Raw genomic sequence first — 15,709 nt, 5'->3', positions numbered from 1 at the left:
GGGATTATGCGGTAAGAGGTGAATCTACGAACATAGCGTGCAACTCACACGCCAGAACTACTCCCTGCCTGACAGGAAAGTCCAGACAGAGGATCAGGGAAAGCTGTCGTCGTCATCTTCAGCCATTTCTTTGGCGACTCCAGGTCCTGCTGCTCCAGCTCCCGAAACGCTCCTGAACGCCACACACACACACACACACACACACGCGTACTTTAGACCTGTAACCGTGTTGTGTGTGTGTGTGTGTGTGTGTGTGTGTGTTGTGTGTGTTGTGTGTGGTGTTACCGTCTGCTTGACTCCAGGCGTCCTTTTTGTAAGCTTGGGAGTGATAACCTGCCATGGCCTGAAGGAGGAGACACTACAGACACGACATTCATCAGGTGTCCAGGTGTGTGTCCCAGGTAATGTGTTACCTTCACAGACAATGTTTGTGGATGTCCAGTTGTGTGTTCCAGAGGTGTGTGTGTGTCCCAGGTGTGTTAACCTTCACAGACATGTGTGAGTATGTCCAGGCAGAAGGAGATTGCTCTGGTGGAAAAGCCAGCTGGGCTCTCTGGTGCCGTAGATGTCCCATTGGTCTGCTTTTGATTGGACGAAACCTTTCTCGTGGTGATGCTTGCCTCTTATACGCCATGTCACGGATCGCGCTGCCGCACGCGATCTCATCAGGAACAAGACAACAAACAACTGGGCCACGAGAGAGTAGCTAATCTCACCACAGTGTTCGGTCAGAGGTCCACTGGACACAAACACAAAGCTAAGAGTCTGCTTCAGAGCCGTCAGCTTCCTGTTTGTGATAACAACTGTTTGGCGTTGTTTGTTTGTTTGTTTACCTGTTTCCTGTTTTGACTATTTAATTTCATTTGTTAGGATGTATCGAATGTTTCCATGTTACCCTTGGCGAACGATGAACTTCTGGCGTCCCTCAGGATGTCGAGCTGCCAGCTTCCTGAGCGATGATCGGCGCACGAGAGATGCGAGGAGTACGGACAGGCTGAATCATTACGCACACCTGACACACAGCACACATCACACAACACAACACACACACACAACCAACACCACACCACCAACACCACCACACACACACAACACATTTATATTTAGTAAAACTGAAGAGGCCTGGAGAAGTGAGTGTGTCGCTGCCTGGGTGTTTTTGCGAATTGGATTTGAGGAGAAACTGTAAGCGTTGTAGCCAGACACACAGGTGGTGATGGTGACAACTTGTGGATGATTCTACTGATGCATGCTATGAGTCTATGGGTCTAATTAGCCAATCAGAATCAGCTTTTCCCATTTCTGCCCGGTAACTGTTCCGTAGCACCTGCTGAGACACTGGTTGCTAATGGCGACTGGCCACCAGGGGGGAGGATGGAAGCAACACAACACCTCGCTTCCCCCCAGGATTTTAAGATGAAACTTTTCATTGAAGGAAAACTACGAGCGGGTGTGAGAAAGACTTCTTTCACCACAGCATCCGAAGGCTTCAGGACAGAGGTCGATATCTTATGTGACTCCCACAGTTACACTGGAGGTTTTATTCACTGGTTTTAAACCCCCCCCCTCTCCACTCTGGTCGAGGGCGGAGCTTCAGAACTCAGTTACAACATGGGCTCTATATGGAGCTGCTTCGGACTGATACACAACAACACACACACACAGAAGTGATGGTGGCTCTGATTGCTCTACCGTCTTGTATGACGTTGTGTCTCAGGCGAATGATGAGTGTGTACGTCCCGTCGGTCTGCAGGCTGAACTTCTCCCCAAACTGCTCCAACGGCCTGGTTAAACTTGGCCAGGTTTCCTGTTCTCACCGCTCACACACACAACCAAAACCACAACCACACACACACACACACACACACACACACTACCAGCACCACATTACAAAGGAACCAACTATAAGTAGAGACACACTGTAAGTGGGACATTCTTCCTCATTCAAGTCTGAAATGGGCCGGATCATCAAAAGTGTGTCTACCCAGACCAGGTTTGGCTGTAGATACTGACCCTGTGTGAGCAGGAAGTAGGGCATCAGCGACCTCTTGAGTGACGGCTGTCTAAACTGCAGCCTGTAGGAATCTCTCCCAGCAGCAGCTCCACCACGATCAGCAGCTTTGGACCTGGAGTCAGAGACACGTTCAGGTTCCTGTCGCACGGTACTCTACAGGTGAGACCGTCACCAACCTGGTCAGCGTCGGGTCACTCACCGTCTGTTTGAATCCCACAGCTGCGTGTCTGTCTGCGGAGCTTTCCTCAGGCGTCTGGTCATCTATCAGTCCTGCGGCGGCTCAATCGAAGTACTGCCATCACATAGGATCGCCCTTAATACGACCTGCAGGTCACATGACACAAGGTGACCGTAGGTAAATATACAGCTCACTAACAGCAGCTCAAAAGAGGAAGTTCAATAAACATGAATGAACCGGTTATAATACAGTAGCTCCAGAGTCTCGTGTGCTCTCAACCACCTGTAGAGGTACCTGCCCACTCGTTGTTGTTGGCAGCTCGGGAACACTGACTTGGACACCAGCTTCTCGGGTCCTGGTCGTACAGGTTGAAGTGCAGGTAGTTTCCTCAGCAGAAGGAGAGGAGGAGCTACTTTCTACTGTGACTCCATTAGGATCGCCCGCTACCCATCCCCATAGTCAGGCCCAGACAGCTTAAGACTACCGTCGGGCGTCGTGAACGCAGAGTCGCCGTACTCAGCCGAGTGTGGAGGAAGTGAGGTTACCACCGAGACAATGACATCATCATCCTGCAGGAAGGTTTAAGTCAGTCTGTGTGAGTTGTGTGTGTGTGGTGTGTGTCTGTGTATGTGTGTGTCCTGTTTGTGTCGGGTGTGTTGTTCTGTCTGTGAGTGTTGGTTGTGGTGTCTTGTCGTGTCTGTGTGAGTTTGTTGTGAGAGTGTGTTGTGTGAGTGTGTCTTGTCTGTCTGTGTTGTGGTGTTGTGTGTGTGTGTCTGTGGTCGTGTGTGTCGTGTGGTGTGTGTGTGTCTGTCTGTTGTGTGTGTTGTGTGTGTCTGCTCTGTGTGGTGTGTGTGTCTGTCTGTCTGTGTGTGTGTGTGTGTGTGTGTGTGGTGTGGTGTGTGTTGTGCTGTGTGTGTGAGTGTGTGTGTCTTGTCTGTCTGTCGAGTGTGTCTGTCTGTCTGTCTGTCTTGTCCGTCTGTCTGTGTGGTGTGTCTGTCTGTGTTTGGTCTGTGTTGTGTGAGTGTGCTGGGGCTCGCTGTGAGAGCTGGGCTACACACACACACACACACACACACACACTCACACACACACAGACAGACAGACAGACAGACAGACAGACAGACAGACAGACAGACAGACAGACAGACAGACAGACACACTCTCACACACACTCTCACACACACTCTCACACACACTCACACACACAGACAGACACAGACACTCTCACACACACTCACACACACACAGACAGACACAGACAGACACACACACACACACAGACAGACAGACAGACACACACACAGACAGACAGACAGACAGACAGACAGACAGAGACACACACACTCACAGACAGACAGACAGACACACACACTCACACACACTCACACACACACACACAGACAGACTCACACACACACACAGACAGACAGACACACACACACACACACACAGACAGACACACACACACACAGACACACACACACACACACACACACAGACAGACAGACACACTCACACACACACTCTCACACACACTCACACAGACAGACAGACACACACACACTCACAGACAGACACACACACCGACACAAACAGACACACACATACACAGACACACACACACACACACACACTCACACAGACTGACTTAAACCTTCCTGCAGGATGATGATGTCATTGTCTCCGTGGTTAACCCTTCAGCTTCCTCCACACTCGGCTGCGTACGGCGACTCTGCGTCATGACGCCGACGGTCAGGCCGTCCTCCTCAACCTGCTGCTGAGGAACTACCTGCACTTCAACCTGTACGACCAGGCCGAGAAGCTGGTGTCCAAGTCCGTGTTCCCCGAGCTCGCCAACAACAACGAGTGGGCCAGGTACCTCTACTACACAGGTGAGAGCCACACGTACCTGAGAGACTGTATTATACCGGTTCATTCATGTTATTGAACTTCCTCTTTGAGCTGCTGTAGTGACCTGTATATTTACCTACGGTCACCTGTGTCATGTGACCTGCAGGTCGTATTAAGGCGATCCAGTTGGAGTACTCTGAGGCTCGCAGGACTTTGACCAACGCCCTGAGGAAAGCTCCGCAGCACACAGCTGTGGGATTCAAACAGACGGTGAGTGACCCGAAGCTGACCAGGTGTGACGGTCTCACCTGTAGAGTACCGTGCGACAGGAACCTGAACGTGTCTCTGACTCCAGGTCCACAAGCTGCTGATCGTGGTGGAGCTGCTGCTGGGAGAGATTCCTGACAGGCTGCAGTTCAGACAGCCGTCACTCAAGAGGTCGCTGATGCCCTACTTCCTGCTCACACAGGGTCAGTATCTACAGCCAGAACCTGGTCTGGACCCAGAACACACTTTTGATGATCCGGCCCATTTCAGGACTTGAATGAGGAAGAATGTCCCACTTTACAGTCTGTTCTCTAATTGGTTCCTTTGTAATTGTGTGTGTGTGTGTGTGTGTGTGTGTGTGTGTGTGTGTGTGTGTGTGTGTGTGTGTGTGTAGCGGTGAGAACAGGAAACCTGGCCAAGTTTAACCAGGCGTTGGAGCAGTTTGGGGAGAAGTTTCAGACCGACGGGACGTACACACTCATCATTCGCCTGAGACACAACGTCATCAAGACCGGTGAGCCAATCAGAGGCCACATCACTTCTGTGTGTGTGTGTTGTTTGTGTATCAGTCCGAAGCTCCTATAGACGCCCATGTTGTACTGAGTTCTGAAGCTCCGCCCTCGACAGAGTGGAGGGGGGGGGGTTTAAAACCAGTGATAAAACCTCCAGTGTAAACTGTGGGGAGTCACATAAGATATCGACCTCTGTCCTGAAGCCTTCGGATGCTGTGGTGAAGAAGTCTTTCTCACACCGCTCGTAGTTTTCCTTCAATGAAAAGTTTCATCTTAAAATCCTGGGGAGGCAGCGAGGTGTTTGTGTGCTTCCATCCTCCCCCTGGTGGCCACAGTCGCCATAGCAACCAGTGTCTCAGCAGGTGCTACGGACAGTTACCGGGCAGAAATGGGAAAAGCTGATTCTGATTGGCTAATTAGACCCATAGACTCATAGCATGCATGCAGTAGAATCATCACCAAGTGTGTCACCATCACACCTGTGTCTGGCTACAACGCTACAGTTCTCCTCAAATCCAATTGCAAAAACACCCAGCAGCCGACACACTCACTTCTCCAGGCTCTTCCAGTTTTACTAATATAAATGTGTGTGTGTGTGTGTGTGTGTGTGTGTGTGTGTGTGTGTGTGTGTGTGTGTGTCAGGTGTGCGTATGATCAGCCTGTCGTACTCTCGCATCTCTCTGGCCGACATCGCTCAGAAGCTGCAGCTCGACAGTCCTGAGGACGCCGAGTTCATCGTCGCCAAGGTAACATGGAAACATTTCGATACATCCTAACAAATGAAATAAATAAGATCAAACAGACAACAGGTAAACAAACAAACAAACAAACAAACAGTGTTGATCACAACAGAAGCTGACGGCTCTGAGCCAGACTCCTTAGTTTGTGTTTGTGTCCAGTGACCTCTGACCCGTGTGGTGAGATAGCACCTCTCTGTGGCCCAGTTGTTTGTTGTCTTGTCCTGATGAGATCCGTGTCGTTCAGGCGATCCGTGACGGCGTGATAGAGGCAAGCATCAACCACGAGAAAGGTTTCGTCCAATCAAAAGAGACCATGGACATCTACGGCACCAGAGAGCCTCAGCTGGCTTTTCACCAGAGAATCTCCTTCTGCCTGGACATCCACAACATGTCTGTGAAGGTAACACACCTGGACACACACACACCTGGACACACAACTGGACATCCACAACATGTCTGTGAAGGTAACACACCTGGACACACACCTGGACACCTGACTGAAGTCTGTCTGTGTCTCCTCCTTCAGGCCATGAGGTTTCCTCCCAAAGCTTACAACAAAGACCTGGAGTCAGCAGAGGTAACACACACACACACACACACACACACACACACACACACACACACACACACACGGTTACAGGTCTTAAATACGCGTGTGTGTGTGTGTGTGTGTGGTGCGTTCAGGAGCGTCGGGAGCGGGAGCAGCAGGACCTGGAGTTCGCCAAAGAAATGGCTGAAGATGACGACGACAGCTTCCCATGATCCTCTGTCTGGACTTCCTGTCAGGCAGGAGTAGTTCTGCGTGTGAGTTGGCACGCTGATGTTCGTAGATCACCTCTTACCCATAATCCCCCTCTCCTCTTTTCTCTCTGGTGTGTATTCTGCTGTGTAACCTTTCATCTTCAGCTTGTTTTTTCTCTCTGAGACAAATAAAATTCTCTGACTTTGTTTACACTTGCTCTGTGTCTGTGGGTTTCTGGGTAATGTAGTCAGTGAGCTCCAGGTTGTAGATGATGGACAGGTGAAACTGAACCCAACAACATCCTTCTGGGTGTCACCTGCTCGTCCAGCTGTTCACATCAGGAATAATTACATGTCTCGTTAAGACAGGCGGAAATTAATGAGAGATGCTCATATGTTGTTGTTACCGTGGCAACAGTGTGAAACTCCTCCCCGCTGCAGGAGGAACCAGAGTCCACAGGTTCCCTTCAGGTTCTTATTGTTTGTGAGTTTTAATTTTGAAATTTAATGTAGACTCTGTCTAATAATCAAACTGATTGATTGATTGATTGATTGATCGATTGATTGATTGATCAATCGATCAATTAGCAGGTGTGTGGTTCAGGTCTCGGTGACTCAGGACCCCCTGGACCTGGACCCTCTCTCAGACCAGGCTTATGAAATCCCTCAGAGTCTTTCAGCTGAAGCAGAAAACCACTGAGAACATGAGCGTCACACTGATGCATCATGGGAAATGTGTTTATTGATTTGAAACAAACTGATTGTCACTTTCAACATTAAACTGAACTGAAAGTTCAGATGATGTTTTTTTTCAGAACTAAACAGCTGATGTTGGTTTCATCCAATCAGCTTCGAGTAAAACAGGAAGTGGTTTCCCAGCAGCCCCTTCACTCTGAGCTCGTCCAACTGGAGACGTTTCACAAGCACCGAGTCAGCGGGTCTGATCAGTCAACAGGAAGAGATTTTCACATTAAAGGAGTTTTGGAGGAAACTTTGATTTAAGTCACTCAAATGAATTTCAACAAAAACATGAACCTTTATCTCCCAGAATTCATAGCCGACAGAACCCTGACCAAACGTCACCTGGTCTTTTCTCTTTCCTGCTTCCTGAGTTAAATCCTAAACTCGAGGTCCAGCTTTGTGCAGAGCTTTTGACCGTGTCTCATGGTCTTCCTCTGCAGGTGCAGCTGGCCCAGGTGTCATCATGTGACCTGAGTCTCTGTAAATCTGAGCCAGCTCCATTCACTGAAGAAGGTTGTGGGATGTGGTTGAAAGCCTGTAAGTGACCCTTGAGTTGATTTGATCAGTTTGTTCTGGAGGATGAAAAGTTTCTGTCTCAGTCAAATGAAATCTCATAATAATAAACACATTAAACTTCATCTGCTGCTGCTTCATTCTTTTCTCATGTTTCACTGGTAAAGTGAAACTTGTCTTCAGCTCTGCAGTTAGAGGTTATTGATCACCAATAATCAGCTGTCACTCTCAGCGTCCTGCACTATTTTCATTTTTACTTGATTAAAAGACTCAAAACATTTGATCAGCTGATCAAATCTGAAGTGTCGTTACAGCAGCAAGTCAAGTTTCATGTGTGTAATATTTATCAATAATATTAATAATCATTACTCATCAGAGTGATCGTCTCTGAGTCTTATTGTGTGAATCAGCAGGAAACAGTTTGTTCTGATTGTGAAACACAGACGTCAAATCTCTTGTTTCATCACATTTTATCCTCCGAGTGTTTTTACTTCCTGCTGTCGTTAACCCTTTAATTACACAGCAGGTTCTCACATGAAAAAATCCACTTTCAAAGGAGATTAGAGGGAGATGTGGAGCTGCTGTCGACATCTGTCAACATCTGGTTTAATCTTTATCTTGTATGTTTAATGGTTCAGATAAATGAAGAGCAGCAGTTTGAGGACTTTGTTATTTTCCAGCTGCAGTGAAGTGAGCGTTTCCTCTGCAGCAGCTCTGACTCCTCTCTGAGGTGTGTTCAAGGTTTCCGCTGACTCACTGTTCTTCCAGGATTTCTTAAAGAGAAACATGATGACACACATGAAGTGAAGCTGATTAATAATACACACACACACACACACACAGAAACTTCACACAGTAAAGAAATTAAACAACAAAAACAACCAGTGAAACAATAAATCATAAAAACAAATGTTTAAAGATCAGAATAAACAATGAGATCAGAAAGATTCATCAGTAAAAATCAATAATGGATAATATATATATATATACAATATAAAATTAAAACATTTTAAAATAAATGAAAAATACAAAAAGTACAGAGAAAACAAGTTGAATTCAGGTAATATTTATTCTCTCTGTTTACAGATGATTATAATCTGAGGTGATTCTAAAGTCTGACAGCGAGGGGCCCCGTCAGGGAGGGTTCCTACTGAGAGGTCACTGAAAATCATCCATTGGTTGTTTAAGTGGGAGGGAGCTGAATGCCTCATGGGCCCCTGACAGCCTGGGGCCCCCATCAGTTCTAACATTAACCCCCTTCAAATCTTCATTCACCCCAATCCTCCTTAAAAACAAGATCATTACTGTCCACCTTAAACTGTTGTAGTGGTGCGTTCAGGTGCTGTGTGAGGTCATCTGGGTGGTATTTCACATTTATGACCCAGATGTTGATGAACAATAATCTGATGTGACTTGAACGCAGCATTAGTCTGAAAACCATCAGCTGGTTCATAAAGAAACAACTGAACAGCTGTTTGGATTTTTTAAAATTAATTTCTTGCTCTCACGCTGTAAAAAGTGAAAGTTGTTCTCACTTTAAAAAATCTAGGAAACTGAAAACCAAGTAAATAAAACAGTTTGAAGTTATTTTGACTTTATATCCGCGTGTTCAGTTTACTAACTATTTATTAAAGTGTAGCTTCGTTTTACTGACAACGGTGAAGGAAGGTAACTAAATACATTTACTCAGGTACCGCAGTGTTTGCATTATATTCTATGTATACCTGTGTTTACCTGACAGCTGCAGGTACTTCACTCATTCACTTTTATATAGAATAATTTTAGAATGAAATAAATGAATATAAAACAGTAACGAGCTGCTGAAGCATTGATCACTCAGATCAATAAACTAATAATATTATTTTAATGTTATTATTCATAATATTTTATCATTAAATATAATAACTTAGTGAATTATATTTGTATGTGTAATAATAATATATTATTATATCATCGTCACTTCTTCACTGCAGGACGTTTATATTCGGTGAATTTTATTACAGTAACGGATCACTGATGAAATAAACCAGTATCATTCTACTGTGTCAAAAGCTCTCACCGTCTTTATCAGTAAGGGTCATTTAATGGAGCCTGAAAACCTGCACACTGACCCTAGGTGTGAACCCTGACCTGTGTGAGGTCACAGTCTGGATCTAGCTGGAAGTAAAGGCGTAAGGAGGTCACGTGGTTTACCTGCAGCACGTGAGACCCCTGCAGGTTTCCGTGTGTGTGATTTGCCGCTCTCACGGTTCTTTTCCTTTTGTCTTTGTTTGTTTTAACGTCGGTTTATTACGCAACAAGTTTCTCAAGCTTCGACACTTCGGGAATTATCGGATGACTCCGCAGTGAGTCGGTGACGATGCTGTCGGTCCCCCGTCAATGGAAAACCCCGCACGAGAGCGAGAAGATAAAAAGTCCAAACCGCCACAAATGGAAGCTGAAGAGGATTTTAGCGCGTCGAGCGGCGGACACACACCGAGCCAGAGAGACACACAGCCGCCCTGAGACATGAACACCCCGACAGGTGAGACTTTACCTGCTGTGCCAGTCTGCAGTTATGAGGGAGGGGTGGGGGGTGTTTAAACCAGCACAAACATGGTGGAAGAGTGAACTAAGACTTTATCAGTCACATTTAAAACACCTCCTCCACCTCAGCTCAGCCTGGATCACCTGGAGCTGGGGAGGTATGAGGGGTTGTTAGTGCCAGCCGCGGTGCAGTATGGGAGGTTGCTAGTGAAACCAGAATAATTTTAATTAATGATGTTCCCATCAGCCTCAGCTCCACTTTGTGTTAACTGCTAATTAGCCAATGTTAGCATGGTAATGCGCTAACAGATGGTAAACATTATACCTGGTAAACAGCAATTGGCTCAAAGTACCGCTGTCTTTAGAGCTGCTGGCATAGATGGAGACTCTTATTTTGGTAGTATCCTCTCAGCTAACATCCTGTTAGCGCTCTGTAAAAACCTACTTAGGAAATGTCCTACTGCTGGCTAACGTTGGTTTCTATTCTTCACTGTACAATATTGAAATGTGCTGAAGCCTTATTTAACTCAAGTCTGTATCATGAGTGACATCATCGATTAGTTATTGCTTATTGATTTGAAAAGTTTAGTTGCTAATGGTTTTATTATCAGTTAATAAATCATTTACTGATGCGTCATAAATCAGGTGTAACCCATTATTGTTACAGGTGTGTTAACACTGTGGCTGCTGTTTATTTATTTATTGTATCTAGTTGTTTGTTGGTAAACATTAATAAGTCGTTATAAATGTTGACAATTTGTTAGTTATTGATTATAACAGATCTATGAAGCATTAATTAATGATGTATTCATGTGAAGAAAGTTATTCAAGAAAGTTATATAAAGTGACAGTTTTAAATCACTTCTTTGTAACTGATCATATTGATTATTGTTTCTGACACTATTGATCCTCCATACCTCCACTCTGTGCTCCCTCCAGCCGTTGCTCTGCTGCACTGCTTCCTGTTTGCAGTTTTGGTCCGATCAGCTCCCGCCCCCCTCCCAGCCTTCAGGGAGACGGCTGAGCGAGCGAAGACGCTGGTGGAGAAAATCCTGAGGGACCTCCCCGACGTGCACGCCGCCACCATCAACACGGAGGTAAACGGCACATCTGATCTGGCTGGTTCAGCTCGACTCCCATTGGCTGTTCCTTCCTCTTCTTCTTCGCATGTTAATAACGTCTTGCTGTCTTCCGCAGGGTCTGACCCTCGACCCCTCCACTCAGACCGCCAACCTGCAGATGATGGTGACCTCACTGGGCATCCCCGCCGGCCCCGTCATCAAGCCGCTGTCCGAACGCTTCACACTGGTCAGTCTGAGGAGGGGGGGTCTTTGTGTCCTTGAGGCTCTAGTGGGTGTTGATGTGGATCTTGTTAACTGAGGGTTCGTTAGGTTCTGTACCTGGACGTACCTGAGGAAGTCTGAGTTCTAATCGTGACTATGGGTGACTCAGAGGAGTTCTGGTCTTTGTGGAGGTTCTGGGGTTCTGAAGGGGGGTTAGGGTTAGACGGTTCAGGAAGTGACAAGGAGGATTAGGTCCTGGGTCTCGAGTTTCTTAAAGAGGTTTGAGGTGGTTCTTGGAGTAACGAGGGGGGTCCCCTGGTCCTGGTCCTGGTCCTGGTCCTGGTCCTGGGGGTCCCTTAGGGAGGTTTTGGGGTTAACTGTAGAGGGGGTTATGGTCTGATGGGGTTTCTGAAGTCATAGGGGTCATGTGATGTGATGTGATGTAACGTGTGTGTGCGTCGCCCCCTGCAGGACATGTGTGTGAGTCGTATGTTGGCGGGCGGCCGGTTGTACCAGGGGCTGCTGGGAATTTTGTCAGAGAGACTGAGTGGACTGACGGACATGCGAGCCGACCTCAGAGACCTGCTGACACACCTCAGAAAGGTAACAACACACCTGAGATGACATCACAGCTGAGGACAGAGCTGTGATTGGCTGCTCACACGTCTGTCTGTGTTTCAGATGAAGGAGGCGGCTCAGCTCGCCGACGATGGTCTGGATCAGAACCCGAGTCTGGATCTGTCCACTCGTCTCCGTGGCAACTACGAGGTCCAGGTGGCGGTCCACCTGACGCTCACACAGCTTCGTTCCTTCTGTCACGACCTGATCCGCAGCCTGAGAGCCATTGCTCGCACTTCAGGTACACGCTAAGCCCCGCCCACCAGGGACAACACAGTGCTGCGTTCAAGGACATAAGGGACAATCAGGATGACTTGGACGGAGATTATTAAAAGTAGGACAGACAATTCAGACATGAGAGGTCAGTGACCTCTGCAGTGACATCATCAGTGACATCATCAGTCTATGATGAGGTCTCTGCAGGAAGACACATCTGAGGATTTATTTATTCTGATGTATTTCATGACATTTTCTAAGTGGGGGGGGGCACAATGTCCCTAAACCTGACGTTTTATTGTGACAGTCGACTTCCTGTGAGCCTCTGTGAAAATATCCCAGAGTGTTTTGGGTGTTGCTCCTCCTCTGTCAGTCGGAGGATCCAGGCTCCGCCTCTTTTCAGAGGAATGTGAACGCAGCACGGCAAGTCAGAGCTGCAGGTCTGAACCTGGTCTCAGGTCAGTGTGGAGCTGCAGGTCGACGCCAACAAATTCAGATCAGACACTTCCACTTATTGATTATCAGAAGTTCAGATCAGACTGTGAGTTATTGATTATCAGAAGTTTTCAGAGGAGGAGGGGGGACGACCTGAAACATTTCACCTCTTTATTTTCTGCTCTTTCAAACTTTAGTTCACAATCATTTTTAAAGCTGCAGCATCAGTTCATCAATCAGTTTCAAAAATCGATTCATCATTTCAGACAATTTGAATCAGTTTTCTGACAATTTTTAACAATTGATTTTAATTCAGAAGAAAATGGTTGTTAGACTGATCAATAATGAAAATGATCGTTAGACTGATCAAAAATTAAGATGATCATTAGACTAATCAATAATGAAAATGATTGTTGCAGAATGAAATGTGAAAAGGCAGCTTTTATTGTGAAGCAGAAACAGGAAGTGCATCAAATTGGCAATTAACTCTGAAGGTTTTTCTGCAGTTAATATCTCATGTTGATATTTATCAATATTTCTGATCAGATCTCTGATCATATGCAGGATATTAATCATTTATTTATTACTGATATTTATTCCTTATTTATATTGATGTATTTATTGATTTGTTTGTGTTTGTTTGTGTGAATCATTTTGTTTTTGTGGGTCGTGACCTCACATGGTCGCAACACATGAATTTAAGATCATAATATGATATTGATTTTATATTTTCAATATTAAATCAATTTTAGGGACGAGAGAGGTTTAAAACAAACAGAGAGAGAGAATCGCTGATGGACAGGGATGATGTCAGAGATGATGTCATCAGTGAGTGATGACGTGAGTGATGATGTCATCAGTGATTGTGTGTGTGTGAACATGCAGATGTTCTGCAGGTAAATGACAGGTAAATGTCTTTGTATCTCAGACGTGTTCAGGTGTGAAACTGAAACAGGAAGTAAACCCCATGGGTGACCTGACTTTATTTATTGATATTTATGTCACAGTGATCAATGAAACCTGATCTTTGTTCGTGTCCTTTGATTCTTTCACAATAAAACTTTTCTACTGTTTCACTGTCACTTTGTTTTTGTGGTCTTTCAGGACCACAGCTTCCTGTTTCACATGGAGGCTTTTATTGTGAAGCAGATACAGGAGATGCATTCTATTTATGACCATGGTTTTATACAGTATGTGCATCAGCAGTTTTATTTATCTGTTATTAATCACACCGATGAGAAAAATTCAGACTGAAACAACCTTCATCACAGCATCACTTTAAATCTGTTAAACTCAGTCTCTGTTCTGTCTCTTGGTTTTATTCTGAAAGTCTCTCTCTCCATCTTCACCTTCCTGTCTCAAGGAGTTTCAGGATTATTCTTATTCTGACAGTAAACACATCAGATGTGCAGTCAAGCTAGCTTCAGAGACAAAACCTGCTGCTGCCACAAGAGGGCAGTAATGAGACAGAAGCTGTTCTGAGGTCAGATAGTAGCTTGTTTATGATATCATTAGCTTGTTTAGGCTAACACTTCAGTTTCCATTGATGTGTGCTGTTAGCTCTGTGAGTGGAGGATCTCTGAGCTCTAACAAACGTGTGTTTATCAGTGTCATTATAAAAAAGGAAAACACAAGCACAGGATCCATTTTAAAAGTTTGTCACAGATTTATTTATTTGAATGATGCAGAGGTCAGAGGTCAGAGGTCGGTCGGTACAGACAGTGTCAGAAACGACATGAACCAGATGTTTTTATCAACGTTTTCAGTTTGAGTTCTTCTTCTTTCACAGTAAACACGTCCTTCTTTACTCTGTCACAGCTTCCACATTTTCAAACACAGCTCCGCCTCCTCGGATGGGCGTGGTCAAAGTTCCATCAGAGGAGGCGGGGCTTCAGGCTGAGAAAAACAACAGCTGTGTCCCATTTCAGGTGCTTCTTCCTTCAGAGGCTGTATCTGAAGAGTGACTACACTGTCCCATTTCAAATTTCCATCGTTGCCTGGACAACCAGCGCTCCAACAGGTGGAGAGAGTCTGAGGATTACACTGTTAATGTCCGTAAAAGCAAGAGACTGAAAACACAAAGTTTTAGTGAGAAAAAGTTATGTTGTCAAGGTTGCTAGGCGACAGGAGCCGTGCTTTGTGACATAAGGTAATGGCGGGAACAGCTGGTGACACAAAGAGAAAATCCTCTGTGTCAGTCCGGCCTTCGTAGACCAGGTCCTCTGAAGGACGCGGTCTCTGAACTGGGACACAGCTGACGTCACACCACACGTTAAACTGACGATGAGTTCAAGTGCGTCAATGAAAAGACGCTATTTTATCAGCTTTAAATGCCACAAGTTTGATAAGTCCGATCAGGTCCATTCAGTATTGATTGATTGATTGATTGATTGATTGACTGATATGACATTTTTAGATCCAAAATTAGCTAATTTGAAATTGTTATTTCGAAAGTTGAAACAAACTTTCCTTATTTAATGACATTAAATCTCACTCTTTTATTTTGACCTTTCTTTGTTTCCGTACATCTCATCAGCTCAGACCTGCTCACAGCATCAGGTTCAGGTGTGAGGAGCAGCACCTGAACGCACCTTTACTCTGCTGTGCAGTGGATTGTGGGATACTAAGGACCAAATCACATGTCGTTTAGACTCAGATTGACTCACTGTGAAACAGTACGGTGGCTCAGAAGGACGAAAGACAAACAAGTGTAAAAAGTTAAATTTCCTTTAACGAGTTTGTTTGTTTTCATCATGATTCAGTGAAAACACCTGAGTGTTTTCAAAGGTCACATTTTGTTTACTTTTAGTCTGGTTGTTGCCATGGAAATGGTCGTCAATGAATACTTTTCATCAGGTCTTGTTGGTGAAATGAACAAAACCTTGTGAGCCTCTGTAGATTCATCAAACCTTCCAGATGTTTACAGCTGTCCTTCTCCAGGGCTTTTCCAGGACTCGAAGGCTGTACTCGAGATTTCCAGGTTTTCCAGGATGACTCAAACAGAGATTGTTTGTGTGGCAGAGCGTTCACTTCTACAGATCTTTCTGCTCCTGTGAACACTGTCAGTTTGTCCGTCC

The 15,709-nt window shown here is 45.6% G+C and overlaps 3 protein-coding genes across 6 annotated transcripts in view; 2 read left to right on the top strand and 1 right to left on the bottom strand.

Annotated features, from left to right (window-relative positions):
* Nucleotides 1-6,516, top strand: part of psmd3 (proteasome 26S subunit, non-ATPase 3) — an 11,219-nt gene extending 4,703 nt beyond the window's left edge. For both annotated transcript variants that reach the window (XM_022752125.1, XM_022752124.1), the window contains 8 exons: nt 3,891-4,081; nt 4,207-4,310; nt 4,396-4,510; nt 4,702-4,821; nt 5,462-5,565; nt 5,804-5,959; nt 6,086-6,136; nt 6,244-6,516. In XM_022752125.1, coding sequence (XP_022607846.1) covers nt 3,891-4,081; nt 4,207-4,310; nt 4,396-4,510; nt 4,702-4,821; nt 5,462-5,565; nt 5,804-5,959; nt 6,086-6,136; nt 6,244-6,321 — 919 coding nt within the window. In that variant the 3' untranslated portion in view covers nt 6,322-6,516. The remainder of the gene's footprint in view (nt 1-3,890; nt 4,082-4,206; nt 4,311-4,395; nt 4,511-4,701; nt 4,822-5,461; nt 5,566-5,803; nt 5,960-6,085; nt 6,137-6,243) is intronic.
* A 3,486-nt stretch (nt 6,517-10,002) lies between these two features.
* On the top strand, nt 10,003-13,676 carry LOC111226847. Its single transcript, XM_022752144.1, has 5 exons — nt 10,003-10,078; nt 11,020-11,177; nt 11,278-11,388; nt 11,835-11,966; nt 12,045-13,676. Exons 1-5 carry the CDS (start codon nt 10,063-10,065, stop codon nt 12,231-12,233), a joined length of 606 nt encoding a protein of 201 aa, XP_022607865.1. The 5' UTR covers nt 10,003-10,062; the 3' UTR covers nt 12,234-13,676.
* A 612-nt stretch (nt 13,677-14,288) lies between these two features.
* The window catches only part of samd14 (sterile alpha motif domain containing 14), a 15,045-nt gene continuing 13,624 nt past the window's right edge, over nt 14,289-15,709 (bottom strand). For all 3 annotated transcript variants that reach the window (XM_022752133.1, XM_022752135.1, XM_022752136.1), the window contains one exon: nt 14,289-15,709. This exon is cut by the window's right edge and continues 232 nt beyond it. The gene's annotated coding sequence lies outside the window, so the exon portion shown is untranslated.

Source organism: Seriola dumerili, unplaced genomic scaffold (genome assembly GCF_002260705.1).
Source record: "Seriola dumerili isolate Sdu_G_001 unplaced genomic scaffold, Sdu_1.0 BDQW01000166.1, whole genome shotgun sequence".
In the NCBI taxonomy this organism is placed as follows: Eukaryota; Metazoa; Chordata; class Actinopteri; order Carangiformes; family Carangidae; genus Seriola; species Seriola dumerili.
This window is presented reverse-complemented; position numbering and strand designations above follow the sequence as displayed.

Coding starts and splice junctions, on each gene's coding strand:
- LOC111226847 (XM_022752144.1), top strand. Junction 11,178..11,277: donor CCGCCACCATCAACACGGAG/GTAAACGGCACA, acceptor TGTCTTCCGCAG/GGTCTGACCCTCGACCCCTC. Junction 11,967..12,044: donor TGCTGACACACCTCAGAAAG/GTAACAACACAC, acceptor TCTGTGTTTCAG/ATGAAGGAGGCGGCTCAGCT.